The sequence below is a fragment of the Mustela lutreola genome, chromosome 4 (genome assembly GCF_030435805.1).
Source record: "Mustela lutreola isolate mMusLut2 chromosome 4, mMusLut2.pri, whole genome shotgun sequence".
Lineage (NCBI taxonomy): Eukaryota > Metazoa > Chordata > Mammalia > Carnivora > Mustelidae > Mustela > Mustela lutreola.
In genome coordinates this window covers 74,402,749-74,429,459 of record NC_081293.1, presented here as the reverse complement: position 1 = coordinate 74,429,459, position 26,711 = coordinate 74,402,749, and the positions used below count along the sequence as shown (strand labels likewise).

General features: G+C 45.1%; 2 protein-coding genes across 4 annotated transcripts in view; one reads left to right on the top strand and one right to left on the bottom strand.

The window, feature by feature from the left end:
* The window catches only part of ATAD1 (ATPase family AAA domain containing 1), a 45,058-nt gene extending 33,563 nt beyond the window's left edge, over positions 1 to 11,495 (top strand). Inside the window, exons 7-10 of the mRNA XM_059170268.1 lie at positions 352 to 441; positions 2,663 to 2,713; positions 8,094 to 8,227; positions 9,897 to 11,495. Coding sequence (XP_059026251.1) covers positions 352 to 441; positions 2,663 to 2,713; positions 8,094 to 8,227; positions 9,897 to 10,017 — 396 coding nt within the window. The 3' untranslated portion in view covers positions 10,018 to 11,495. The remainder of the gene's footprint in view (positions 1 to 351; positions 442 to 2,662; positions 2,714 to 8,093; positions 8,228 to 9,896) is intronic.
* Positions 11,496 to 17,029: 5,534 nt separating this feature from the next.
* PAPSS2 (3'-phosphoadenosine 5'-phosphosulfate synthase 2) overlaps positions 17,030 to 26,711 on the bottom strand; it is a 68,569-nt gene continuing 58,887 nt past the window's right edge. For all 3 annotated transcript variants that reach the window (XM_059170259.1, XM_059170261.1, XM_059170262.1), the window contains 4 exons: positions 21,960 to 22,095; positions 20,467 to 20,735; positions 19,273 to 19,502; positions 17,030 to 18,808 (listed from right to left, as the gene is read on the bottom strand). In XM_059170259.1, the coding sequence (XP_059026242.1) occupies positions 18,667 to 18,808; positions 19,273 to 19,502; positions 20,467 to 20,735; positions 21,960 to 22,095 (777 nt within the window). In that variant the 3' untranslated portion in view covers positions 17,030 to 18,666. The remainder of the gene's footprint in view (positions 18,809 to 19,272; positions 19,503 to 20,466; positions 20,736 to 21,959; positions 22,096 to 26,711) is intronic.

The following is a 26,711-nucleotide window of genomic DNA, read 5'->3' as shown; positions in this document are numbered from 1 at the left end:
TGGCTTTTAATCATTCATCATGCAGCCATAGAGCAACCATCTATTACAGAATACAACCTTTTTTACTTTAAATCTTTATAATTCTTCGTTAACTGGACAGTATGTTATTTTAGTTACAAAAAGGCTGGTGAAATGCATCAGTCTTACTAGTTTGGCCATGATTTGCTCTCTTTAGGATTAATTTCAATTTGTATTTATAAATTTTTGAGTAATAGTGGATTAAAATAATTTCTTATAGAAGATTTTAATACTTCTTAATTTTTGTATCTTCCAAGCTCTAGTAATAACATCCTAAAAGGAGCATTACTGGTATATTTAATGTAATACCTTGTGTTTTCTTTATCTGTCCAGGTCATAGTGATGGGAGCTACTAACCGTCCTCAGGATCTTGACTCAGCCATCATGAGAAGAATGCCCACAAGATTTCATATCAACCAGCCTGTGAGTGCTTTCTATTGATGTTATGCCCAGTTAAATACTCCGCTTTTTACAGGAAAGGAATGCTTCTTTTTAATCAGACTTACTATTTATGACAGGCAGGAAAGGAACGAGTCAAGAAGCCCTGTAACTGTTTATTTGTCCTCTCCACTTTGTCTTCCTTCTTTCATACTTTCCTAAGATGAGTATTGCTTGCTTCTCTTCAAAGTATGTAATTACCCCCAGGTTTGCTTAGCTGCTTTTGTGATTTTCTTTAGAGTGTAGCAAATCATCTGGTAAGGTATGTGGAAAACCTGGACTGCAGTTTTGGTTTAGCACAGGATGAATGGCTCCCTTCAGAAGGCTGACTGGAAGGACTGCCATTGATCTGATTCATTATTGGCGGTCGTAGTGGGGGCTTTCCTCTGATAAGGTCAGTGGTTAACCAGTGGGTAAGGTATTATACTTTAACTTAATGCAGGTGTGAGGGCGGTCTTCAACCAGTGCTCCTTTCTAGTACCTTTATTTTTTTCATTAAGAAATACTCTGAGGTCAGTGATTATAACTTAACCATACTGTGTATTTTTTCACATAGTCATCACTTCTTGAATTTTATGGGCCTTTTTATTGAAGAAGGAAACAGGGTTATTAAGTGAACATGTGTGCAATGCGATCGGCATGTTACATGTATAGCTGTGTAGAGAAATGCTCAGTGTCATTCCTTTCAGATCTTGAAATAAAAATGTTCTAATACAGTCTCTAGGTAAAAACTCCCTGTCTCCTGCAGAGAGTTTCTGCAGCTTGCCGGTTTGCAGCGGTAAACGTGGTTTCCTAGCATTGATGGTTGTGTCCTCTAATTGCTCTGACCTGTTATTTTCTGTAGCTACTGCTTCTGGCCCCTCTGAGGGTACAAGCAAAGTCAGCCACTGTGTTAGAAAATGTACCCAAGAAGTCAGTGAAGAAGTTCTTTAACTTGATGTGGGAGACTCTAAAATTGAGTTTGATGAGCGTTGACACGGTCTCTGTGTTGGGCACCTGCCAGGCTCTGAGGAAGGAGCTCAATCTCTGTCCTCCACTCTGACACAGGAAAGGCAAGACACATAAATAAAGAACACAATTTCAAGAACTGCGAGAACCTGAAATGATGATGAAAACTAATAATTCTATCTGAGTAGTTAGTGAACTATACAGACTCCAGCTGGGCCTTGAAGGAGGGTAGGAATTTCATATGCGAGTGAGGCAGGGAAAGTCTTTCTGCCAGAATAAACAAAGGCAAGAAGATGTGGGAGCACATGTTTAATGATGACCTCTGGGGGTAGTTCACTTAGCACATCCGGAAAACAGGTCGAGGGAGGGTGGGGAAGGTAGGCTGCTGTCAGCTGTGGATGAACTTTGTGTGACTCGACCAAGAATTTCACTTTTATTTTGTTTGCAAGACAGGACCTTTTTTTTAAAATTCATTTCACAGGCAGAGATCACAAGTAGGCAGAGAGGCAGGCAGAGAGAGAGGAAGGAAAGCAGGCTCCCTGCTGAGCAGAGAGCCCGATGCGGGGCTCGATCCCAGGACCCCGGGATCATGACCTGAGCCAAAAGCAGAGGCTTTTACCCACTGAGCCACCCAGGCACCCACAAGACAGGACATTTTTGAAGAAAATTTCCTTTGATGGTTCTGAAGACAAAGATTACATTGATAGAATGTCCTCTTGCAGTCCAGTATAAAACGATGTACAGTAGAATGTATGTGCATTTTTGTTCTGCGTTGACAGCATATAAAAAAAGGTACTGTCAACACTAAACAAAAATTCACTAATAAAATTAGCAAGTGTGGAAGTTACGGTTGAAGTGAAGGAACTGAGAGGGTATTATTGCTCTATCTTCTAATTAGTGGTAAAGATTTTACTACAGCATTGAGTTTTTAGAAGTTTCCTGAATAAAAAAGAGAAGGAGATATGCAGAGCTACAGGGGAGAGACTTCGGTCATCCTGGGTATTCATTCACTCACTCAAACATGTTATTTCCCAGACATTGTGCTAATCACTAAAGATTCAGAATAAGAAGATGGGAATTCAGTAGGTTGACCACAGACGATTAGAGTCTAGAACCTAGACCTTGCTTAGGCTGATACTTTAGAGTTTCTGTCATTTCCTGTAGGTATTGTCAGATGGTGTACAGATGAAAGAAGAAATGTTAGAACTATTTGATTCTAATTTTTTTTAGTACTAACTGGAAATTATTCTGGTTTTAGGCTCTAAAACAAAGAGAAGCAATCCTGAAACTCATCTTGAAAAATGAAAATGTAAGTAGAAAATTACAATTTTCCTCATCCTATAAATATGTTTATGTGCATAAGACCATTTTAGAAGAAAATGTAAAAGTGATCTGAGAATAAACAGCTTTGTACTTGGCATAAATCACTGTAAAACTGTTGCCTGTTCATGCAACTCAGTAACCCTGGTGCATTTGAACTTAACAAAGACGGTCTGCTTTTTTTTTTAAAAGCCCTGTGTTTTCATGTCTACGGATTACCATCTTCTTTGATATTTTCAGACTGTTCTCCAGTTATATAAGATACATTTATTTTTGGACAGCAGTATGCATTTTAAAAATTTATTTAACTGCAATATTTTTTAAAGTTGGAATTTAGATTTAAGAAGGTATAATTGAAATGTTTAATAGTTTGTATATTTAAGATAACATGCTTCAGAATTAAAGTGAGTACATTGTATGGTATTCAGGGAAGAATCTTGCTTCCTTTCCTGTATTTCTTCTGTATCCTTTCAGATGGCATTGTGTCCATACCAGCCACTTAGAATATGCTATTATTCCTCTTCCCTATTCTACGTAGATCATATTAATAAACTGTGTATGCTGTTCTTTGCATTGCTTTTTTCCATGCATCTTTGAGATCTCTCCTTATTAGCATATTGTATCTTTGTTCTTTCTCTCTCTTTGGGTTTTGGTTTTTGGTTTTTGGTTTTGTGTATTTGTGTGTGGTTTTTGTTCTGGGTTGTTTTTGTTTTTTTGTTTGTTTGTTTGTTTGTTTGTTTTTGCATTGCATAGGATTCCACTATATGGCTATACCATAATTTATTTAGTCAGTGCCATATTGAAGAACATTCAGGTTGACTTTTGTCTTTACTCTTTATAAAATGCCTTGTATATGTGTCTCTTCACACTTGTGCAGGATTATTAGTGGGGTAGATTTTCCAGAAGAGGAATTGATAGATCAGAGGATATGATTTATAATTTTTATAGCTATTACCAAATGGTCTGTGCTAATTTACTCTCATACCAGCAGTAGTACAGTAACTCTTCCCCGTAACCTTGCCAACAGAATGCTGTGGAACTTTGTGCCAACATGAAAGGTAGAAAGTGGTGTATCTCATTGTATTTTTAGGGATGAAATGAGTATGTTTAGGAGCCACTTGAATTCTTATCTCTGAAATACTTGTTCATATGCTTTGCCCATTTTTCTATTGCAGTGTTCTTTTTCTTATTAATCTATAGGAACTCTAATACATTAGGGAGATTTTTCTTTGTTTCAAAATTTCAAAATATTTTTTTGAAATTTGAAAATATTTTTTCCTGGGTTATCTTTTTTAATTTACTGGGAATTTTCCCCCTTTATAGAATCTGAGTTTTCAATAACATCGTATTCCTCACTGTCCTGAACATCATATCTAAACTCCTTATTTGGGGGGCACCTGGCTAGCTCAGGCGCCGGAGCATACGACTCTTGATCTTGGCGTTGGGAGTTCAGGCTTCACATTGGGCATAGGGCTTACTTAAAAAATAATAATAATAATAATAATAATAATTAAATAAACTCACTATTTGAACTTGCTGTAGCCAAACTAAAAAAGTCAAAAAGATTCCCATAGTGAGGAATTCTTCTATTTCCGTGGCTTGCCTCCATCCTTGGGTCACTAACTCTGCTCCAGCTCTCCCCTACTTCCCCACCTCCCGGGTTTATTTTAGTTGTATATTTAAAAGGAAGAATTCTTAACTTTTTTGACTTGACCTCATAAACATTATTACACTTGCAAAAAATTGGCACTAATTCCTTATTATCACTGAATACCTTGTCCATATTTTCTGTTCTCTGCTAAATGGCTTATTGGTTTTTCTTTTTACTGTGTAAATGTTTGACTCAAGATCCATATAAAGTTCATAATTTGTGATTATTTGATAGTTTTTCAGTCTCTTAACCTGTAGGCTATAGATTATTCCTTCATCTCTCTCTCTCCCTTTTCTCCACCTTCTTTCAGTTTATTTGTTGAAACAGTCAGGTTGGGTTTGTCCACATTTTCCGTAGTCTAGGTTTTGCCCTTGTCACCCAACCCAAAGTTTCCTGGCTATTTTTGCTGATTTTTCTGTATGAATTTTAGAATTTATTTGTCTTACTCAAGATAAAAACAGTAGTATTTTTAATGGATCATAATTCAAGAGAATTAAGATCTTTTTGATGTTAATCTTTGTCCAAAAGCAGGTATGTCTTTGTGGTTCTTCCAGTCTTCTCCCATCTCTTTCAGTAGCATCCTGCTCGTTTTTTTCTTTAAAACCAATCATAGATGGGACACTTGGGTGGCTCAGTGGGTTGGAGCCTCTGCCTTCAACTCAGGTCATGATCTCAGGATCCTGAGATCGAGCCTTGCATCGGGCTCTCTGCTTGACAGGGAGCCTGCTTCCTCCTCTCTCTCTCTCTCTGCCTGCCTCTCCACCTACTTGTGATCTCTGTCAAGTAAATAAATAAAAAATTTTAAAAAACCAATCATAGAAAACATATATGCTATTTGCAGATATTTGCAGAAGTTTGAAGAACTTAGCAAATGAAAGAGATTACTATTGTGGGGATGATGGAGTCATTTAATAAAAGAGATAAAGGCTGTGTAGTCTTTTCTTAAAAGCTACTTGTACATGAAATATTTTGTACAGTTTGGGGGAATTCCTAATACTTTCCATGTGTTTTGGGTAAAGAACTCCTGTATGAGCAAGAAACTGAAGTATTACATTTACCTTTTAGCTGAATATTCGGTAACCACGTTGAAAAAGACATTGTGTAATTGTAGTGCTGTTTAGATAAAAGACACTTAATTGGTGAACCTTTAACAAAGATAGGCGTCATTAAGCAGTTCAGGGAAGAAAACAAAAGAGATAATATAATTTGGTGAGTTCTTTTGATTTAGGATGACTGTGCTGTGGCTTGAAATCCATCACGTATTAGAAGGTAGTTGCTGACAATTTTGTAGACTTCAAGTTAATAGAGCTATTTAATTCAAAAAAGTGTAACGAAGGATGGTATTGACAGATGTTAACTTGGGTAGTTTAATACAGATAGAGATGATGTGGATGACTTACATAGAGATGATGAATATAAATGATGCAATTTAAGCTCTGTCTCATGAGATAGCCATACTTTACACAGACTGTAACGTTTTCACATTTAACTTAAACTCCTCATTATTTCTAAACTTTGATTACATATTCTGCTTTTTTTTTTGTTTGTTTTTTTAACAGTAGCATCTTTGGAAATTCGATTAGAATTGCATTTGCCATGGGTATAAGGAATTTTTAGCATTCTGTTTCTAAAAGCACAAAGAACGAGTCTCCAGTTTTATGATTCATAATAATTCTGAATGCTTTCTGGATAACTGTCGACACGGGAACATTTTATTTCCCACTAGCTGGTATTTGTATGCTGAAGGCATATCATTACTTCACTAGAATCTGAAAGAAATTATTGTAGTTTTGTTAAAAGATGCCTCAAATGATACTGTTTCTAGTCTTTCACATCTCTTTACTGATAGTCCCTTAGCACAACTCACTCATGTAAACAGGGTAGCAATTTTTGCTTTAAGTTTCAAGTATAAAAAGAATTAGGACTAATAAAATGGATACCCTGTCTCCTGTGGTCTCTGTCATTGGTAGCCTGTTGTCCTGAAGTCATCAGTGTCCATCAGTCCCTTGAGTGTGCATGGACAGATGTGTAATGTATGTAGTGAGATCATCAGGGTGTCCCTTTTACAAACGAATCTGAGTTTAGATCTTTTCCGTAACAAAACAGGAGTAGTTCACGGGCATGGGCTTTGGAGACAGACCCAAGGGCCCCACATTCTTTCTTGACCGCTCCTTGCTGGGTGACCTTGGGCAGATAACTGTTAATCATCCCTACACCTTACTTAGTTATTTCTCACTGGGAAAGCGGAGGTAATGCCAACAGTCTCATAGATTGGTTTCAAGAATTTTAAATGTGTGTGAAGCACTGAGAGTGCCGTGCCTGTGCACCCTCCACGGTACACGCGGCGACTGTGCATAGCAGGTGCTGTGCTCTCGGCTATCGTAGGAGTCCTTCAGTGTTTGCCAGTGTGGCTCCCGGGACACAAAACCATATCTAACTTGGGAGCTGCCTTCCTAGTTTCCTATGAAAACAGTTCCTGTGACTTTGTGGTTTGTCTGATAGCTCTTATTTTGTACAAAGGGTTGCTTTTAGAGTATTTGCCATGTGCTTAGCATAGTGGTGAGATATACTTTGTTTTACTTAATCCTCCGTCCATCTAAGGAGCACATAGTCCTGCCATTTTACATTTGGGGAAACTGAAACGCAGAGAAGTGATAGAATAAATTGCCCAAGCTCACACAGCAAAGGAGTGGTGGGGCATTTCTCTTAACCACTGTGGTGCACTGCCTCTGTTCTTCTTGCTCCTGCAGTGACTGGGATCTTCTCTTTTCCAGCCTTTCTCATACGTGGTTTGTTCATCTTTGTGACTTGATCACTGTGTCATGTGCAAGGCTTGTGAATGGTTAGGACACGGTGCGGCCCAACAAAGGAGTGGCCAAAAGATGGAGTGGAGGTGTTGATTGTTTAAGGGAGGAAGTCCAATTTTTAACATCTCAGAGTATGATTTGGAAGGTGTTTTTAAGTAATTATTTAATTTAAGATATATTTTAACTGTACACACTTAATAAGCTTAAATCTACCACCCAGATCTAAAAGGTACTCTTCACGTGCTTTGCTTTTCGTCTCCTGTGGTCTCTGTCATTGGTAGCCTGTTGTCCTGAAGTCATCAGTGTCCATCAGTCCCTTGAGTGTGCATGGACAGATGTGTAATGTATGTACTCCTTCACAAATATTACAAGCAGTAGAGTAGTTTGTGTGTGATTGCTGATGTGCACATTTGAGAAGTCTTCTCAGACAGAGGAAGAGAATAAACCGTCTCGCAACAGCGTTGGCGTGTCTGTCTTCCGGGGCCCTGTACCCTATGTCTGGTAAGGCTTTATTTTGCTGTTCCAGTCATAGTGACAGTTAACAAAAAATTAGGTTTCAGAATTTCAGCATTTATGGTTAAAGAAAAAACTAGAAACTGAAAGTTATTCTGTGCTATTCCAGTATGCATTTTTAAGAAGTGTGTTTGGGGGGGCGCCTGGGTGGCTCAGTGGGTTAAAGCCTCTGCCTTCGGCTCGGGTCATGATTCCAGGGTCCTGGGATCAAGCCCCGCATCGGGCTCTCTGCTCAGGGTGAGCCTGCTTCCTCCTCTCTCTCTACCTGCCACTCTGCCTACTTGTGATCTCTGTCTGTCAAACAAATAAATAAAATCTTTAAAAATCAAAAAAAAAAAAAAAAGGTGTTTGGCTCGATGCTCTGCAGCACTTTTTATGTTCCTTTCTCCCTGTGGAAGGTGGACAGGCACGTGGACTTGCTGGAAGTTGCCCAGGAAACGGATGGCTTTTCGGGCAGCGACCTAAAAGAGATGTGCAGGGATGCGGCCCTCCTCTGTGTCAGGGAGTATGTGAATTCTACGTCTGAAGAAAGGTATGATCCCTCAGATGTATCAGACCCTTGTAGAACTTTAAGGTTGGTTCCTTTTTCTTTACAATAACAACCCTGCTATGGAACCAAAGTAAGCTTGAATGAAAGCTTACCCCAACTTGATGAATTGCCTCTTTTTCTAAAGGGAAGTTCTGAAAGTGAATTAGAGACATGGGTCATGGGGAGGCTTTGGAATAAAGAGAAGGAAAAGCCAAATTTCTGCTGCACATGCACGGACTGGAGCGCAGAAGGCCAACAGGAGCTTAGGCTCGCAGCCTGTGCTAGGAGAGCAGGGCTTTCCAGCACTCCTGGCTTGCTTTCCCCCTAACTTCCTGATCCCACTTCCTGTGGTCTTGCAGGAGTTTCACACGTAAATGGGAGGGCCCGGCTGGGGGTTAGATTTCAGCTTGTTGACAGTGACATGTTTACCAAACAGAAACTGTTGTCACTGCAGCCAACTTCAAAGCAGGAGTTTGAGAAACCAGTTCATACTCAGAGATACTAAAGAACAGGAACAAGCCACCCCTGATGAACCCCAGCCCGCAAGGACCTTTCTCAAAAGGCCCCTTGCCCAAGCCATCGTAGCTCTGCGACTTGTTCCATCCTGACCTTCCAACAAGGAGTTGCTGTAACTCTTAGCAGACCCGTGTACTTCCGGGACCTGTGGTGAATGAGTTCTCCACCTCTTGCCCTTTGGTTTCTCAGACCCCCTCCCTCCCCCCGCCCAGCACATGGCCGTTGCAGGCTTCCCCAGCAGGGTGTCCTGTGGCACCGAACCCTCAGCTGCACGCATGCTAGTTCTGCACCTGCCAGTAGTGCTCCCTGGGGCCCCATTAGAGAGAGGCTCACTTCATTTACTTGTGGTTAGATTATCCAGCTCCTCTGATGCTAACTTTGAGAATACTTTTGACCTCTGACTGTAGCCAAGAGACCGCTTTCCAAAGGTTTTTATTCTTATGTATAAGATAATGAGGAAAAGGGAAAAAAAACAAACCTATGAATACATACATTTTGTGTGAATAAATTACATTACTCATGAAGGTCTTCTTTTCCTGCTGTCCTCAAAGCCTTTGAAAAACTTATATTTCATTATGAAAAATCTAGCTAGTAGACTAGGCTTTTCATAACTTTTTCCCCAAATGTTTCTTTCTAAGTGTTGTAGATTATGAAGAGGCATTATATATAATTATTAAAGAGGGGAGGTTTTTAGAGTAGTTGGTTTTGTTAATAGCAAAGAATTCTCTTTTCTGTTCATCACATGCTAAATATGCTCCTGAATATGTGGCCACGGATGCTACGTGTGACTCCTTGATTGGAATTCCATTCCCGTTTAGATTAGCTGCACACCTGTGTCTAGCATTGTCCCGTTTTGCTAATACTCGGCTTGTGATTCTTAGGGTGCGGTGTTTGGTTTTCATCCCCATGTCTGGAATGTGTATTTACAATCAGCCATTCTGGCCTCCTGCCTCCTAGCAGTTAGTGGTGCTTCAGAATCTCCCCCAATGGACATACGCTTGGAGAATTCCTGGAGGCATTCACATGGAGCAGTGAAGTGTGGCTCTCTTCCGGGGTTAGATATGTGGAAAAGAGACGTCACGTTCTAATCTGGGCAGCATATTTGAGGGAAGTGTAGCCCGAAGTCATTTGACCATCTGCATTGTTTGCCTTGCAGCCACGATGAGGATGAAATCCGGCCCGTGCAGCAACAGGACCTGCATCGGGCGATTGAAAAAATGAAGAAATCAAAGGATGCGGCATTTCAGAATGTTTTAACACATGTTTGTTTAGATTAAGAGTAAAGATCATTTGTACAGTTCAGTGTGATCTAGTTCGATGTGCTCTCTTACATCAGTGGAAATAGAATGAAGAGAGAAATGTTCTTCACCCACCGAGAGAGTTCTGTGTTCCCGACACTGGTTTTATACTCTGAATTCTATGTTACTGAGATACACTTGTGTGAGCAGTATCACTGCTCGTTGAAATCAGGCGGTTTGATCCAGCCTGCCTGGGCGTGTGTATCTGACCTCTGTAGCCACGTGTGGTAGCCCGAGAGCGTCTAAGCTGGCCTCAAACATGATTCGTTGAGTCATTCGTGAGGAAGGGGATGTGAGTGTGCGTGTGTATGTGCGTGTGTATATTAAATGTATATATTCACACATTTTATATTGAATTCTGTAGATATGTTTGAATACAGAAACTTTTTTTTACCCCAACTACTGAATCAGAAAGTACCAAACAGTATATAGCAAAATGAAGATTTATGGTTGTGTCTGAGGTACAGCGATTCAGCCATTTGTAGTTATTTTCCTTTGTTTCAGCTTTTTTTAAGTCAAGCATTTCTCTGCTGTGGAATAGTTGCAGTCAGCCCCCTCTCCGTTTCCGGATGTGGCTCCGCTGCTGTGGTATCAGGATAAGCAAATAAAAATACCTGTTCAGTGATAAGCATTGACTGGTTGTCAGGCAGTTGGGCGATCAACGCGGATTTCACCTCCTCCTGGCAGCACTCCAGATAGAGACGTGTTTCAGATCAATATCCTGACACATGGATTGAAAGTCTTGCCCACGAATGGCTTTGAAACACCATGGTGCCATTCGCTATATGTATGTGACTGTCCTTTCTTCGTTTCATGGGACATAGTTCTGTTGTAACCATGGCTTTTTAATGTTATTTTAAAGTTGTATATTCTTTAATTATGGTCAAATATAATTTGGTCATCAAAAATGAAATGATAGTTAAAAGCAAGTAGCTGTTAACTAAATGTGCTAAAAGTACTCATTTTGTAACTTTAATTTTTTAAAGTTTTCTTAGCATATTTTAAATTATGCCCTAGTTAGTACAGATCTACACATCACAATCCCCATGTTGTATCTGTAGTCATTCGATGCTATGTGCCCTACATGTGAAACTTTTTTTTGTCCAAAATGTCACTAACCAGAATTCTGTTACAGGCACGTAACACACCGCATGAGGAAAATGGCACAATATGATCTTGAGGTGCCTTCTGTGAACCACCTGAAAGATTAAATTATGCTTCAGATAGTTTTGTTTTTATTGTATTTCTTTGACAACTCAGTCTTTTTTTGTGAGTTATTGGATTAACTTATTTGCTAGAAAGTCTCTCACGGAAGCTGTCAGAGCATTCTGTTGTGCTTTGAATGACGGGTGGGGCAGAGGCTACAGTAGAAAGCAAGTCACGAACTTGGTAACAATGACTGCAAGTGGGTTGCAAAACACAAGATACCAAAAATAAAGTTTCGTCTCCATTTTTAATGACTATTATACTAGTATTTTATAAATCTGTAATAAAGAGGACTCTTAATTCTTCTCTACTTCTTGGTCTTTTCAGGTATGTAACATTTTCTGGGTTGTCTTTTGGGTATACACCTTGCCCTTGGAGTGTTTTCTCTCTCTGTGTAGCTTTTGCGCTGGTACAGCGTATACTCTAGTAAGCAGTCATTATTGTGGCTCAGTATGGAATTCCGTAATGATTTGATTTTCATCTGATGGCATATTCAAAGTAAGAGGCTCTGTCTCTCCTGTCCCTTCTTAAATTCAGACTATGCAGTAGTATATAGCTCTTATGTTTATCATGGCTTTAATCACCAGAGGAAGGTAGAGAAACATACTAATCCCATCAACCGCAACTCATCTTTAAGGCCTCGAGGTAATCAAGGACACTTTCTTGTATTCCTCTGAAGAATTTTGAGTGTCCTGTGATCTATGCTTGCTGCAGACATGCACTTGGCACAGGCAATTGGGTTCTGGGTTCTCTGCTGTCCCCTTGTGGGCAGCAGTTCCGAGTACCGGCTGTGGAGTGGGACTGCCTGGTTTAAGTCCAGGCTCCCTGTGAACCCAGTGAACCCACCCTGTCCCGTGCACCCATGACCTCACTCCTCGGAGATCCCCCTGCTCCTTGACAAAGAGGAGCCACCAGGGCACCCAGCAGAGAGGTGCTGCAAGGGGGCAGCACCTAGAACAGTGACTGCCCAGGAGGGAGCCCTCCCGTTGTTAGTTGTGTTACTTTTGCACACTGGTTGCATCACTGTTGGCCAAGCTGCGTTTGTGAGCATCCTCTATGCTGCCAGAATCCTGAGGCCTATTCCCTAGGAACAGAGATGGAAACGACCACCCATGTGATATTTCTCTAAAACCCTCATTGTTGGAAGACTTATGGTAAGTCTGGTGTATCTCAACTATTCCCAGGCCTTTTTATGTAGAATTTAGGAACTCCATATCCGAAGCAGTTCTGTTTATGAATTGCCCTCGCTTCTACCTCTCCGCTCCCGACTGCAGGGCAACCCAGGACCCACCACGCTAGTAAGAGCTGGGTTGGGTTCATCTAAATAGTGCACGTGGGTCATATTCTGCCATGGCTGGTGGCTGTAATTTGTAAGGGTTGGCATTACATGAGGACGGCTCAGGCCTTGAGTCCATCTGTGTAAAAACAGCGGTGTCCCCTGTTGGTAGGAGGTGCTTTCAGCGGAATTGTGTTTGTCAACCACTGTTACAACTTTCTTCTAGATAAAGAAGACGAATTGCATGATGTATATTTTATAATTCTCTGTTTAGCTTCTTTTAAGGTCAGAATACTGGGTAGAATTCCAACATGCTGATCATATATCCTGCCCTCCAAGCCTTAGAGTTGTTCCATTTAGAGCAGACAGAAGTCCTCAGAGGGCCTTGGTTTGACCTAACTTGTTCTCGACTCAGCCATCCAACAGAGCTCACCAATCTTGTCAAAAGTTACGTGTCTTTCCACGAATAGGTGGACATTCTGTGCTCCCCTCACGTCCATCAAAGTACTGAGAAGAGTGACACATGCTGGACGCAGATGAGATCAGCCCTCTCGGAGACCGATGAGCACTGTGAGTAAGAACGAAACTTCCTCAGTCACGCTGGGTGTAAGTGTTAACACTGTTACACTAACAGCATAAGGTCTCATCAGAACACTGGAACGGGAGTATGTGTTTGTGATTAATATTTATAGTAGGAATTACTGTGCTTGAGAACACTTGCAAATATGAGCTTTTGTGCTTTGAGCTGCAGTGGCAGTTAATGTGAATGCTGGTGTGGAATGTGTCAAGGGCCCACGCTTGTGAATCAGGACAGTTCAGTTTTAAAAGTAGAGCCAGAGCCCTAGTGGAGTAATCACCGACCCCAATGCTTGGAGCTGACCCTGGAGCACAGTGGTGTGCCAGAGATGCGTCACTTCCAGAAATGCTGAGAATGGCTGAGATGCTGGAATAGGGGATGGTCATATATTGTCCAGTAAAGCAAATGCCTTTGCAGATGGGTGTGAGGGAAACAAGCATTGTATGGGGCCAGAGTCCTAGTCCCGTAAAGAGTGGGGTTCCACTGCAGACAACCAACTCCAGCAATAACGAATTTATTTGAAAGCTGTGAGCTCCAAAGGAAGTTCAAAAACTAGACTTAGGAGAGAAGGCTCCTGAAGGTTTTGTAGCAGGAATTACTGCTCAAGAATCTTGCTTTTATTCTACTGGATTAAATGAACTCCATTTATCTTTAAATTGCCCCAGGGTGTGCAAACCCCAGTGAAAACCACTGCTTAGGGTCCTGAAGCTCAGAGAAAGGGCCCTCCAGGACTCCTGGCTTCAGTGGTTTGAGAGCAAGGCTAATGCAAAAGAGAGCAGTATTTCCACCGAAGGAAATGCAGTATGGTGGATAATGTGGCTGGACAAACAAAAAGTGATAAATGACCAGCCAGCCAGTCACAGGCAGCCTCAGGTCATGTGCTCAGTGAAGGTGGTATTCTGACTAGCAGGTGCGTGGACAGCCTTCAGGGATCCCAGACGCTCTGCTTCCCCCCCAATGTTGGACGGCTGCTTTGCATGTCCACCTTTTAGCTAAGTGATCACTTCTGATTAGTCATGTCTTTTGTTCCAGATGATGGGTACAAAACACTGGAGATTGAAGTAGTGTTGGTTTTTGTTTGGGTTCCAAAGAAGGCGAACCTTTTCCTTTTCCTTTCAGTGGCAGAGGCCTAATCGTCCCCATTCTGGAGTCCAGTCATCCTGGGTCTGGGCTGTACCATAGTAAGAGGAGTTGCTGGGCTTAGCCCTCCCCCTGTCCCCTCCAGCGGCAGCCTTTTGATCTTAGCAGTACTGAAGCCCAAAAGGGCTGGGTTTACAGGGGTCAGATGTTCATGGCTCCTCCCTCCACGTGCCCAGTTCTGATGAGGACACACAAGACTCAGAGACCCTCTTTCACCATTTACTCTGTGAAATCTAGGGATGGGGGACTGTCTCCCCTGGCCATTTGTTTTTGAAGGTGATGTGTTTATGGATCTCGGTCAGTACTATCGGAATCTGCGTCATTCTAGTGAAATTTTATGTCCTGTGAAGTTCATTCCCAACTTTATAGGTTTCAGCCCCAGCTGTGAAACTTCTTTGTATGTAATACAATTTTATATTTGTGTTTGTGTGCCATGTATATATGGCATTGTAGCCTTGGGCAAAACCTCTGTTTCCTTGAGCATCTGTTCCCTTATCTGTAAATAGAAATCCTAATTTGTATGTTCTGGAATTGTTTTAAGAATCCTATGGAAATGCTTTGGGAGTTTGGAAGTGAATCTGGCTGTAGGCTCTCATGTTGCCTAAGGAAGTCCTCTCCTGTCGCCCATTTCTAGGCCTCACATTTCCTTGTCTGCCGGTGATGGGCTTGCTGAAGTAGATCTCTCTACTTTCCCATCCCAGTTCACTAAGCTGCACGGTAGCCACGGCGGCTGTGTTGGTAGACACAGGGCCCTTAGTTAGTGACGCAGCTCTGACTGGCAGCACTCAGAAATGGGGGGGCTCTGTCAGCTGGGGATGGGTGTTGGCCTTGGGGGATGCAGTTCCGATGGGCACAGGTCACCAAAATGCCATCAGGTGGGCAGGTTGGAGACACTGAGCGTGCCAGAGGTTGCTGTGTGTTAAACGTGTTTAATGTCTGTGACTGTTGGAGCTGGAAGCTTTCTTTGTTGTTTACTTTGAATACCCAGAGATCTAGTACTTTCTAGAATCATCTGAGGATAGCATGGGGATACAGCCCCTTTAGTGGTTCATGGGATTAATATCTTCCTGGTAAATATAGGTTCTTCTTGGTGAATACCCTTGTAGAAGCCAATCTTTTAACTAGTTCGGAATACCCGATCAGTATTGGGTTGTCTACATGAAAGCAGTCCGTACAGCTTGCACTGAGCTGCACTTTACCACCAAACTATTTATGGAAAACAGGCTTACGAAATAAATACAAATCAAGATTGCTCTTTCCATGTATGTGTATCATCTGTTACAGTTTATAAGAACAGTCACATACGTTGTCTTGTGAAACTTGAAGTACACGGCAGGCTTATACTTCTGGAAGAAAATACCCCAAACCAACTGTATTTAAGAACTTTACCAAATAAAGTGTGTATGATCACTGCCAGCAATTATAAATATGTGTGATGACATTAAACGAGCTGTGCCCACAAAGCTGGGGGAGTCCTCGCTGGCACCCCCCGTTCTCTGCTGGCCCTGTATAGAAGTGCGATGTGTATAACTGTCTAGGTTTTTCTTGTATTTAACTGAATCTGCAAACTCTAGCCAGTAACCCATTTATTTTTAGTAATATCAATAAATTGAGAAATTTAAATTTTTTTTCATTAAAATCATTCACAATATAAGCAGAAACAGTAGGTAGATTCTGGAGTGTGTATCAGTGAATTGCTTGGATATCATCTTCCCCGTTCAGTGAACACACCAAGTGGCCCAGTGATAGTTAATATTCATCAGAGAACTAAATGCGCACGAGAGGCCAGAAAAGAAGTCAGTGGCTTTCAGAATCGGTGCGCCATCATTCCTGATCCTTGACGCATATGGTGATGAGGGAATGCGTAAGTGTCAGAGACCTGCATTCAGAATCTGTGGCCAAGTGGCAGGAGCAGTCCCCCCGACCTCCACCGTGACAGCAGCTGACCGTGCCGTGTCCGTCAGGGACGCCAGACCTGATGGCCAGGTCCCAGAATCGGAGGAAGAGGAAACACAATCTGACTTGCTCTTGAGTAACCACGATTGTTTCATCGTGCAAGGGAGACGGGCTGGAGAGAAACCCAGGGGCCAAAGTGCTGATACATTTGCAAGGTCTGCTGATGTTGGACCCGGCGACTCACAAAGGCCTTTTCGGGGTTTGTTCCCCTGCCCTTACAGCCTGGCATCCCCCCCTCGGCACCCTTGTGTCCTCGTGTCCTCACACATGTCTGAGCCTACTTTGTCCCGCTGTCACTCAGAACGAGCGAGTGAGCGAGGCTCTGGGCAAGAAGAGGGCTCTTTGCCCAGCAAGGGGCGGTGGCAGAATTTGTATGAAGCCTTCAGGTCCGCAGGGAGAACAGCCCCAAACTGGCAGGTGCACGAAGGCCACTGGAAGTAGGGGTGGAAACAGGTACCTCGTCTCCTGGCAAAGGATCCATGGCTGAGGTTCAGCACCCCCGATGAAAAACAAGACAACAGCAGACCGCCCGCCCCAGCCCTGCTGGCTCACTCCCTGGGGGCACTTTGAGAAAAGGGAACAAGTTGGAAAGAAGAGGTCAGACTCTCTTGCCGTGACATCCTATGGGGAGCCCCCGGCAGCCTCCTCCCCCTGAAGACATGAGGAGCCCTGCACCTCTACGCCCACCTTGCGCTTTTTAAGTGACTCTAACGCAGGAGAACAACCTCTTCCTTGTAGTCAGAGGGTTGCTGCTGTTTCTCCCCGATGACTCAGTCAAAGCCCTCAGCGGTCCGCAGCCCACCCACACTCCGCGTCACAGGCAGAAGAGACTCCACTTTTATTTTGAGCAATTTATTAAAATAAAAACAAGCCTCACAGGTACATAGAAATAGTCATTTGCACTAAGTATTATTAATAGCAGAAAAGCAGTTTTAAATATATCTTAAAAATCACAAAATATATTGATTAAGGCACTACATTCCATCTCATGATTTCAATAAATACGCTGTTCTTTAAAAAGGCAGTACTGAGTAGCTCTGATTAAATCAACGGAGGCACTACACTAGTCAAGGCAGTGAGGCTTTGCTGTGGCCATTGTGTGTAATTGATTCTCAAAAGAACTTTAAGTAGCTAAGATTAGCATTTTCCTAAAAAAGAAACTGAAAATATGAAAAAAAAAAATCACAGTTTTCTCTTTCCAGTTTAAGTCTCTTCCAGAGAGACTTAGCTACAAAAGGTATGGTTTCTTCATATATTCTTTAGCAACAAGCAGTTGTGCATAAAGGACAAAGATTACCTCCCAAGAAGTAAAACCATCAGAGGTTAGATGTCTCAGCACAGCACGAGTCTTTGGAGAAGTATTTTTTCCAGCTGCCGAAGATCAGCTGGATTTAGAAAACTCTGCACCTGGCATCCAAGAAGTTTGCTTTGTAAGTGCTTTCCGAGCAAGGAGCTTTGTGGAGCAACTGAGGGGCCAGAGGCAACTCCCATGTTGTACAGTGTAGACGGAGGCCCAGACTGCCAGTCAAGCGACGGCAAGCCTGTCGGGTGCCGCCAGTACCTTCTAATGATGCCAACCGTGAGCATTTGTGAGCGTGCTCAGCAGCTCCCGAGGCACACGCTAGGCATCATCTACTGGGGACTCCTCTGAGACATAGGGTTTCTGGGGTCTTTTCCCATTTCAGCAGCCCACTAGTCTGATGGTCTGGACTGGTCTGGGCCAAAGCTGCAGTCTATCAGTGCGGCCTCTCCCAGGACACAGTGACCACAGCAAAGAGGAGAAAAATTAACTTCCCACAACAACGCCAGATCGTCTGAGCTTTGGGAGCAAATCTTTTCCTCAAAGTGCCCTCTGCTCTCCAGCTGAAAATCACTATTTAACTGAGTTCTCATTTAAGTGTGGTAAGATGGTCCTTCTTTCCTAGACAACATCACTTTCTCTGCAGAGCTAGGCTGCGTGGACCCGAGGTGCTGGGGTCCCCAGGCAGGCCGTGCTTGAGCCCGAAGAGACGGGGCTGGAGGCAGGAGTCGAAAGGGCGAGAATCTACGTGTGAGGGCGGAGAGTTCTTTTCCCCCTTAGGTTGGTTGTGCAGAAGAGGTGGTTCCTCCGGTTCACATTGCCGTGACACCGGGCAAGACTGAAGCTGGAAAGTACACTTCACTTTTTGGCAAGTAAACAAGATATGGTCAAAACTTACAGAAACCTGGGACCTACTGAACCAGACGCAGTCGAGAAGACAAGTTCGTTCTGAAATGCTAACAGTACGGCCCGCACCTGCCAGGAGGCAGCTGCAGTTGGACTTTCTTTTATATATGACTGAAGCTGACTTCAAATTATCGACACACTGTTTACCTCATTGTAAAACACGAACATCAGTCACTGAGAAGCAGTTGGGTCCAAAGCATCTAATCACAAAAATAGAAAAGCAAATCCAAGAGCACTTTGAGAAGAAACTCTGCAGCCGGAGGGCTCTTAGTTGTTCTTCTCCAGGGACCGGTAATAATCTGTCAGGACTTTCCATGCTTTGGGTGCCATGAAGCCATCTGGGGGATTCTCGCCCTCCCGGGCCAGCTTCCTCATCCGCGTCCCAGAGATGAAGTCAAACTCGTTGTGCCTGTCATGGGGCAGCCACACACAGCTCAGAGTGGGTAATTCACCCCATCCCCAGAGCTGCATGCAGTAGGTGACGAATTTTAGACCCTATTTTTTCCTTCTGTAAAATGCTGCACCTTCTGCACGAGCAGTTCACTAACTTGGAGAAAAAAGGGGCGTGATGGCAGGCGTGACAGCAGCCGCATGCTCAACACTGCCTGGGCACCTACTCTGTTCACGGGAAGCCATATCCTGCTGCTACACTGGCTTCCTTTCCCTTAATGCCTGCTCGAGGAAGACTTGTTGAAAGAGAGCTACTGATGGACCGTCTACTGACATATGAGGGGCCGTGCTATACTTCAGGGGGACACAGAATGTCTAAGACCGGGACTCCCACCCCACTAGGAGCAGGTGGAGATGCACTTCCACAGGGCCAGCATTCTCATTGTATGGAGGTGATTAAGGACTCTGCCTCCAGAAACCTACCTTGCCGGGTCATAGAAGTCCATGGCTTTTTTGGCTTTGTTGTAGGCAGCCACACGGAATGGAATGATTTCCACCGAGGTCAGGCCTGGGGCCATGCTCAAGACCTTGCCTCCATGAGTGGGTTCATACAGGTCTTTCTTGGTCTCAGGGTTGGGCATGCCTGCAGGGTCCCGGCCCACGATGTAGAAATTGACCCCTGCAATCATCCGGGACCTACAGTGCCACTGGACCTAGAAAACATCACCCAAGGGAGATGCTGGTCACTGCTGCTCAGCTCTGGGGTTCCTGTTTACAGATATGCCTTTATTCTGCTCTAAAAGTAATCCAGTGATCAGCTAACAGCTGGAAGATATCAGTGGATTGTCTAAGTGCCCTTCATGCTTCATGTTTGCTGCAGCAGGAGCTGTAGACATGAATCCCCACCGCCTGACCCCAGCTTCCTAGAACCCAGGGTTCTGTCTCCTGAGTGCTTTTCCACATAGGCACGTGGACCAGGAACACTCAGATGTGTGAATTTTACTTTCCAGTCCCTCCCTATTCAGAATAAATCACAGTTTAAAGGAAATTACAAATTCCAACCTGTCTGATCACCCAATTGCCAATGATGAGCTAATCCCATGAAAACACTGATTCTAGTTCAACACAACATTGGGATTTCAGAATGAATCGCCCTTTCTGATGCTCAATGACCGATACAGGGGATGGGGAGGAGAGCCAGAGGCCTGGCACTGTGATCTGGTTGAAGAAGATTAATTTCTGAAACTCAATTTGGGGCATTCCAAAGGGTTTAGACCCTTCCAATTCATCATGCTTCCCACACACTCGGTGCCGTGGGACACAGAATGTCCCTGTTTGACGGGCTTACTGTGGTAGGACGGAAGGGGACACCAAGCTTTTAGGGACGAAGTCTTTCTCAAAGAGCTCACGGGCACGTGTGGTGACCCACTCAGAGTGACTGGAACTTTGGCAAATGAGTATCAGGTGCGATACACTTTGCCCCAGGTATAACAGGTCTGATGTGTTTTCCAGCATTTTTACAAATTCTACATGGAATCATAATTAAGTTGGATAAAGAAGAGAGACTAGAAGATTCGAGAATCTGTTCATGAAGGGAAAGGATCACAGAGACTCTGGCTCTCGTAAGTAAAGTCTGAGCCCCCATTTCCGAGGCCCCCAGCCCAGGGAACTGCTCACCTCTGTGGGGCCAGCGTACAGCATCGGGGACGGGAAGATGGCAACGATGGTTGACTTGGGGTCCAGGACCCCTTCCTCCAGCACGGCCGCGTGCTGCTTCATGCGCCACGCCAGGGGCACATCGTCGTCCTTGGTCCAGCCCCCCAGAGGGTGCAGCAGGAGCACCGGGTGCTTGTAGCCCCGCTCCAGCAGCCTGCGGCGGGTGTCCTGCATCAGCAGAGCGTGCCCGTTGTGGACGGGATTGCGTAGCTGGAACGCGAACACCGCGTCTGGGAAAGGAGCGGACAAAGGCCCAGCTGAACAAAATGCACATTGTCGCTTGTCCGCAAGAACAAAACAGAAATGCAGGGGGAGGCTCCCCTCTGCTTGCTAGAATCATTTAATGAAGCCAATTAGATCTTGAATTTTAAAAGGAAAGAGGGGGCGCCTGGTTGGCTCAGTTGGTAGATCGAGGGACTCTTGATCTTGGGGTTGTGAGTTCGAGCCTCATAGTGGGTGTAGAGAGGACTTAAAAATTTTTTTTAAATATCTAAAGAAAGAAAGGAAACACTGTGTTTACAGCTCAGAGAATCCACTATGCCCACTCGTTTTCAAAAGGCACAAGTAGACTCCACCTGGGTCTTTGGGGGCTACTCTGGGACTCCAGAGGCACTCAGCAGACCAGAGGGGACACACAGGCAGGAAGCCCTAACGAGGAACCCACCTCAGACATGAAGCATCTGTCAGGGACCTCTGCCGCCAAGCACAGCTCAGGCTGGAGCCGGCAATGAGCAGTCCCCACGCCACCCTCTGCTCTAGGCTCGCTCCCTCAGGGGGTGGGCGACGACCAGCGCCCTCTGGGGCCCGGGAAAAGTTTCAACAAGCTAAAGATGTAAAAACATATTTCACCTTCACTGAAAAAAAAGTCTTCAAAACTACTCCACTTAGTGACAGGCTCCTGAAAGGCTTAAATTTTCCTTCTAGTTACGGAAGAAAGACCCATTATGGGAAACTTGGGGAATCCACAGAAGCCCCAAATAGGATAAACTCACCTATAATCCCATTACTTTTTCTCTTTTTCAAAATTTATAAAGTGAAAACCCTCCTGCTTCTTGGTCTTAACTCCATCCCCAAGTGGCACCTGTCACCTGTGGCCTAGGGTACACGCCCCAGAGACTTCTCTTCGAGACACAGAAGTAGCTTAGGGTTCTGAGAACGATTACTGTATTTTCCAAAATTGTGCTGTACAGATTGTTCTGCAGTTTGTGTTTTCACTGAATAAAGCCACTTGGGATATTTTGTCTGTGTCTGCCTATTTTTTAACTGCTGCGTACTATTCCAAAATGTGGCTGTCCTTAGCTTTCTGAACCGCTCCAGTCTGTATCAATACACACACCGATAGAGGTTTCCAGCCTTTTGCAACTATAAATGGCCGATTCCCGGTACCTTGAATTCTGTGATCAGAGGGTGGGAGGAGGCCTGACGGAGGCATGAGAGCCAGGCCACCCACGTACCAGCGTTCATCCCTTTACACTTCTGCTTGAGCTCCAGAGGCGTCAGGCGGTACTGGTCCAGCCCGTCGTTCCACCTTATTCTCTCCAGCACCTGCAGGTCTCCACCAACCAGCCAATCCCCGCTTTCCATCACCATCTAGAAAGACCGTGAGTAAAGCTGGAGGTGAGTATCAGCTTCTAGTGGATCTGAAAACCATTTTCTCCTCCTAGATCAACCTTGGGTTATTCCTGAAGAACTGCCTTCCATTCTTAGCCATTTCTAGCACAGTATTTCTCAAACTTTTTGGTCTCTCAACCCTTTTATACTTTTTTTTTTTTTTTTTAAAGAGAGAGAGAACATAGAGAGGGGCAAAGGGAGAGAAAGAATCTCAAGCAGACTCCACATGCCCAGGGTTGGCAGGGGGAGCCCAGCGGGGGGCTCAATCCCAAGACCCTGAGATCAAGACCTGAGCCAGAATCAAGAGTTGGACGCTCAACTGACTGGGCCAGCCAGGCACCCTGTCATCAAGAACATTCTTAACCGAAGCTGGCCCTGTTTTTGCTGCAAGTGCTTGCTGTCTGGGGACAACCCAAGTGGAGCCGGGCATCCCTGTCTTGAGTCCTGGGGACCATGGCTATGGCACCGGCATTGCAAACATCAGCCCAGTGATGATGGCAGATGATGTCTCAGTATTAGAAAGGTAGTTTTGAGATTGGGGTTCTGTGGAAAGGTCTTGAGGACCCCCAGTGCCCCGCAAACCACTCTCTGAGCGCCACTGCCAGCATGTTCCTAATACAGCCTGATGTGTCTTCGACTGTTTTCAATAAGAACCCAAAACAGAGAAGCAGGGGGCGGGGCAAGTCGGGCAAGTCGTTTTCTACCAGTTAATTATTGCTAATAACAATTTCTAAGAAAACTTTAAAAGAAGTATCCTTCTTAGTTACGCTCTAGTTTGAAAACAAAAGAAAATGTCCAAAGAGTAGCAGTATGTCGCCAAGTCCACACCCAAGGCTAAGCACAGACTAACTAGCTAACTCTGGATTTCTCTCAAATAATCTTTGACAAGGGCACCAAAACCACTGGAAGAGGAAAGGAAGATCTCTTTGGAAGACAGTGTTGAGAAAACTGGATATCCACATACAGAGGAACAGAGTTAGAGCCTTATTTTATACCCCGTAAAGAAATTCACTCCAAATGTGTTAAAGACCTAAATGTAAGATCTAAAGTGATAAGATTCTTAAAAGAAAGCACAGAGGTTGCTATTAACACGCTCCCTTATCAATACGCTCCCTTATCAATACCCGTTCTGTTGACCAAGTGACTTCGGGGATAGTAAGGAACAGAAAACACACACCTTTAGAAGGAATCACGCCCTTCCTCTCTCAGCCTGTCTTTCCAGGGTGGACCACACAGCCCCAGAGGCCGCCCTGGTTCTGGGGACAGGCCAGCAGAGGGGAGTCTGTGGGGGTGTGGGTGGAGCTCAGCCGAACAGCCTGGGGCGCCCTCATGTGAGGAACAAGGCCAAGCACAGACAAGGAAGGAGAGGGTTCGTGGCAAGTCAAAAGCCATCTCTTCACACAGCACCCGTGTTCTGGTGCAGAATTTAAATTTGAACCTGACCTTCCAGGTTATTCTCAAGGAATAGTGGTCAACGTAGAAGGACAGAACACATTTTATCTAAAAGTTTGTTAGTTCGATAGGTAACTTTTAAACACGGTCTGTGGGCTTCCATTCGCCATGGGCCCCACAAATGAGGGGTGAGCCTGGCGGGAAGGGAGGGTAACAGTAATGGAAAAGAAAAAACACGACTGTGGGGATGGAGGGAGAGAATCACTCAGTCAGAATACTGTCAAATCCCCGTACCTGTGCATTTACTTTCTCCTCCTTGCTCAGTTAGGTGATTAAAATTTGGAGACTTACCCCACACCCCTAGGCGTGTAGTAACTCTTGCTGGACGCTAGGGGTCTGCCCTCTATTGTTCAGTTGGTGAAGGCAACACCCATCCAATTTGGTTCACAACTCAGCCTAAAGATGAGTCTATTTGATGGCCAATGCTGCACCTATGCTTCTGTTATTGCTGAGACGAGGAGACGCAGCAAGCACCTCCCGCCCCAAGATGGCCCTACTGTCCCCAGAACTGAGATCTCACTCCCAGGAAGGGAGGTTCAGTGGCTCTGCCCCATTTCCCAGGCATTGTGGCCTAGGGGCCCTCACCTCCTCCGGAGAGTCCGCAAACCTGGGCGCATGGACAGAAATGAGGAACAGGCTTTTGGGGAGTCAGAGAATGTGAGAAGGGAACCGGGCTTGGAATCAGAGGCAACAGCAATACAAAAAGGAGAGGGGGAGTTCAAACCCTAGCACGAAGACAAGAAAGCTGTTCTGAGGAGCCTTGAGGGGGTAAGGAGAAGCCTGACAGGCATAGCCTGGAGAGGAGAGTGAGTGTAGGGGCTGGAGCGAGAGCAGCCACTGTGCGTGGGGAGGTACACTCCGCGGAAGGAAAAGGCGCAGGGGGCGGGGAGGAGAAACCAGGAGGGAGTGTGGAATGGAGGCTTTGGGAAAACAGGGTCACAACAAGAGGGTTCAGAGATAAGGATCAAGAGGTAGAAAACCGAGGTGATCCCCATGGAGAACACATTCATTTCTGGTCCAGTAGCTCTGGGGTGACAAAGGAGAGGTGACAGGGACTTGACACGTCATTTGCAGACAAGAGGAGAAGAGGTAGCGCTCAAGGGTGCACAGGGGCTCCCAGAAGCCAGGACACCATGTCCAGGACCCCCAAACCAAGCTGCTGCTCCCATTACACCTGCTGCCTCCCCCGAACTCCGCCTGCAGAGTGTGAACGCAGCCCTGGCTGGGGGCTCAGTGGATGACGACACGGTCCTTTATCTCCTGGGCTGGCAGAAGACCGAATGGGTAACCACACAGTGGGACAGCTGGGGTCAGACAAGGGCAGAGTGCTCTGGAAGCATAAAGAAGGCACACCGCATCACGGGGAGGAAGGGCGTGACAGCCAGGTGAGGTGGCAGGGGCAGGAGAGGGGATGACAGGCTGGCCCGCTACGGGGGATGACGGCAGCCGGGAATGGGTCAGGCAGGTCGCTGCAGGAGTCAGGCAGGAGACGGAGTGCCCTGGCCCAAGTCAAGAGAAGAGACGTGCCCAAAGTCAAGCCATCCATGGGATTGCCAGGACCCAGCAGCCGAATGAACACAGGAGGAGGCAAGGAGGTCGCCCGGGATTTGGCGGAGGCCTCCCACTGGGGAGCGGGTCTGGGGAGAGAAGGGGCGTGAGCTGGGGGTGAGGTGCTTGCCACTGGAGACATCCAGGAAGGACTCCGGAACACTGCTCTAACGCCAGGATTCCCAGCCTGAACGGACTCACAGGGAGCGTCCGGCGCCAACCCCCAGAACCGACGCAGCCAATGACGCCCTGGGCCACATGGAAATGCAAGGAGGCCCATGGCCACTTTTGGAAGGGGTTATTTTGGAAGTTTTGGGTTAAGAAAAAAAAAAAAAAAACCAAAGTGTAAATTTCACTGTAAATTTCAAGGTTCTAAAAAAAGGAGCAGTGAAAAGAGTCCCTTCCCTGAAATGGCCAGTGTCGCGCATCTGATAAACACACGTCCCACTCCAGGCGTGGTGTGTACAGTGAGTGCCTCCCTCTGCCGGGTTATCCGGGGCCCATTTCTCGCCATCAGCTCATGAGGAATGTTTGCAGAGTCCCTGTAATGACCTCACAGGATGGTCACTGACCAGACCACCAAGACCACAAGGCACAGCACCACGTTCCCTGGCTTCGAAGAAATCCTGAGCTCCAGCTGCCACCAAGATGAAAAGAAAGAATTCTCGAGAGCCTCCTCAGGTGTTTCTTTTAGTGCTACTAGAAGAGATGTGGAGAGTGGGCCCCGGGAGGGGACGTCTCTGAAGCAGGGCGATGAGGGGGTCACCCTTCCCTCCCTGGGTCACTGACTGAAGATCAGGTTCCGACCCGAGACCTTAAGGACCCGCGAGTGGATGAAACATAGGCAGGATCAAGGCCCAGAACAGGGTTCCTCAAATTGCTTTCAGTCAGTATCCTGCAATTTCCAAGGCTGCCTGCCAGCCTGTGGACACACTGTTCAGATTAAACAAGAGGTGCACTGGGATTTAAGACGATCAACGAGAAGGCAGATTTTACAGGAAGGCTCATTAACTCTTCGTTCATTAACCTCTTGTGTTCAGAGGCCTTGAAAAAGCCCTTCCTACCTTGCCACATTTCACAACTTAAAGAAATGAAACCAAAACATTTGCCCAACCAATTCCAGTAAGTTCATTCAAACATCTTTTGTAGGGGCCCAGGGTTACTTGTAGGGTTATTCTGAGTCTGGCTCCTCCTTTTATATGGCTTTTTCAAGTTTCAGCCCTAAGGCTCTCATCCTCAGGGAGGGATGGCTTTGACATTCGGTTTCACATACTTTCCTTTACAGGGTAACGAGCCACACCCGGCAATTCCAGGAGCCCCTCCACCCCCCCACCCCTGTGGCCACCAGGTAGAAGTTATGAAGGAACCTGAGGAGGTTTAGCCCATTTTGCCTTTAGGCAGGAGCGACTCAAAATGATCCCAATCAGATGAACACATTTTCAATCTTAAAATAACCACTGATGAAAATGTGCTATTTCCCTCTGGAGACTCTGCCACACCTCACCCCCAGTTGTCCCCTCTTATTGAAAGAATGCCACTGACCCCCATCCTGCCCCCGCCAACCACAGGGCATATGCCCGCAGTCTCTTTCCAGT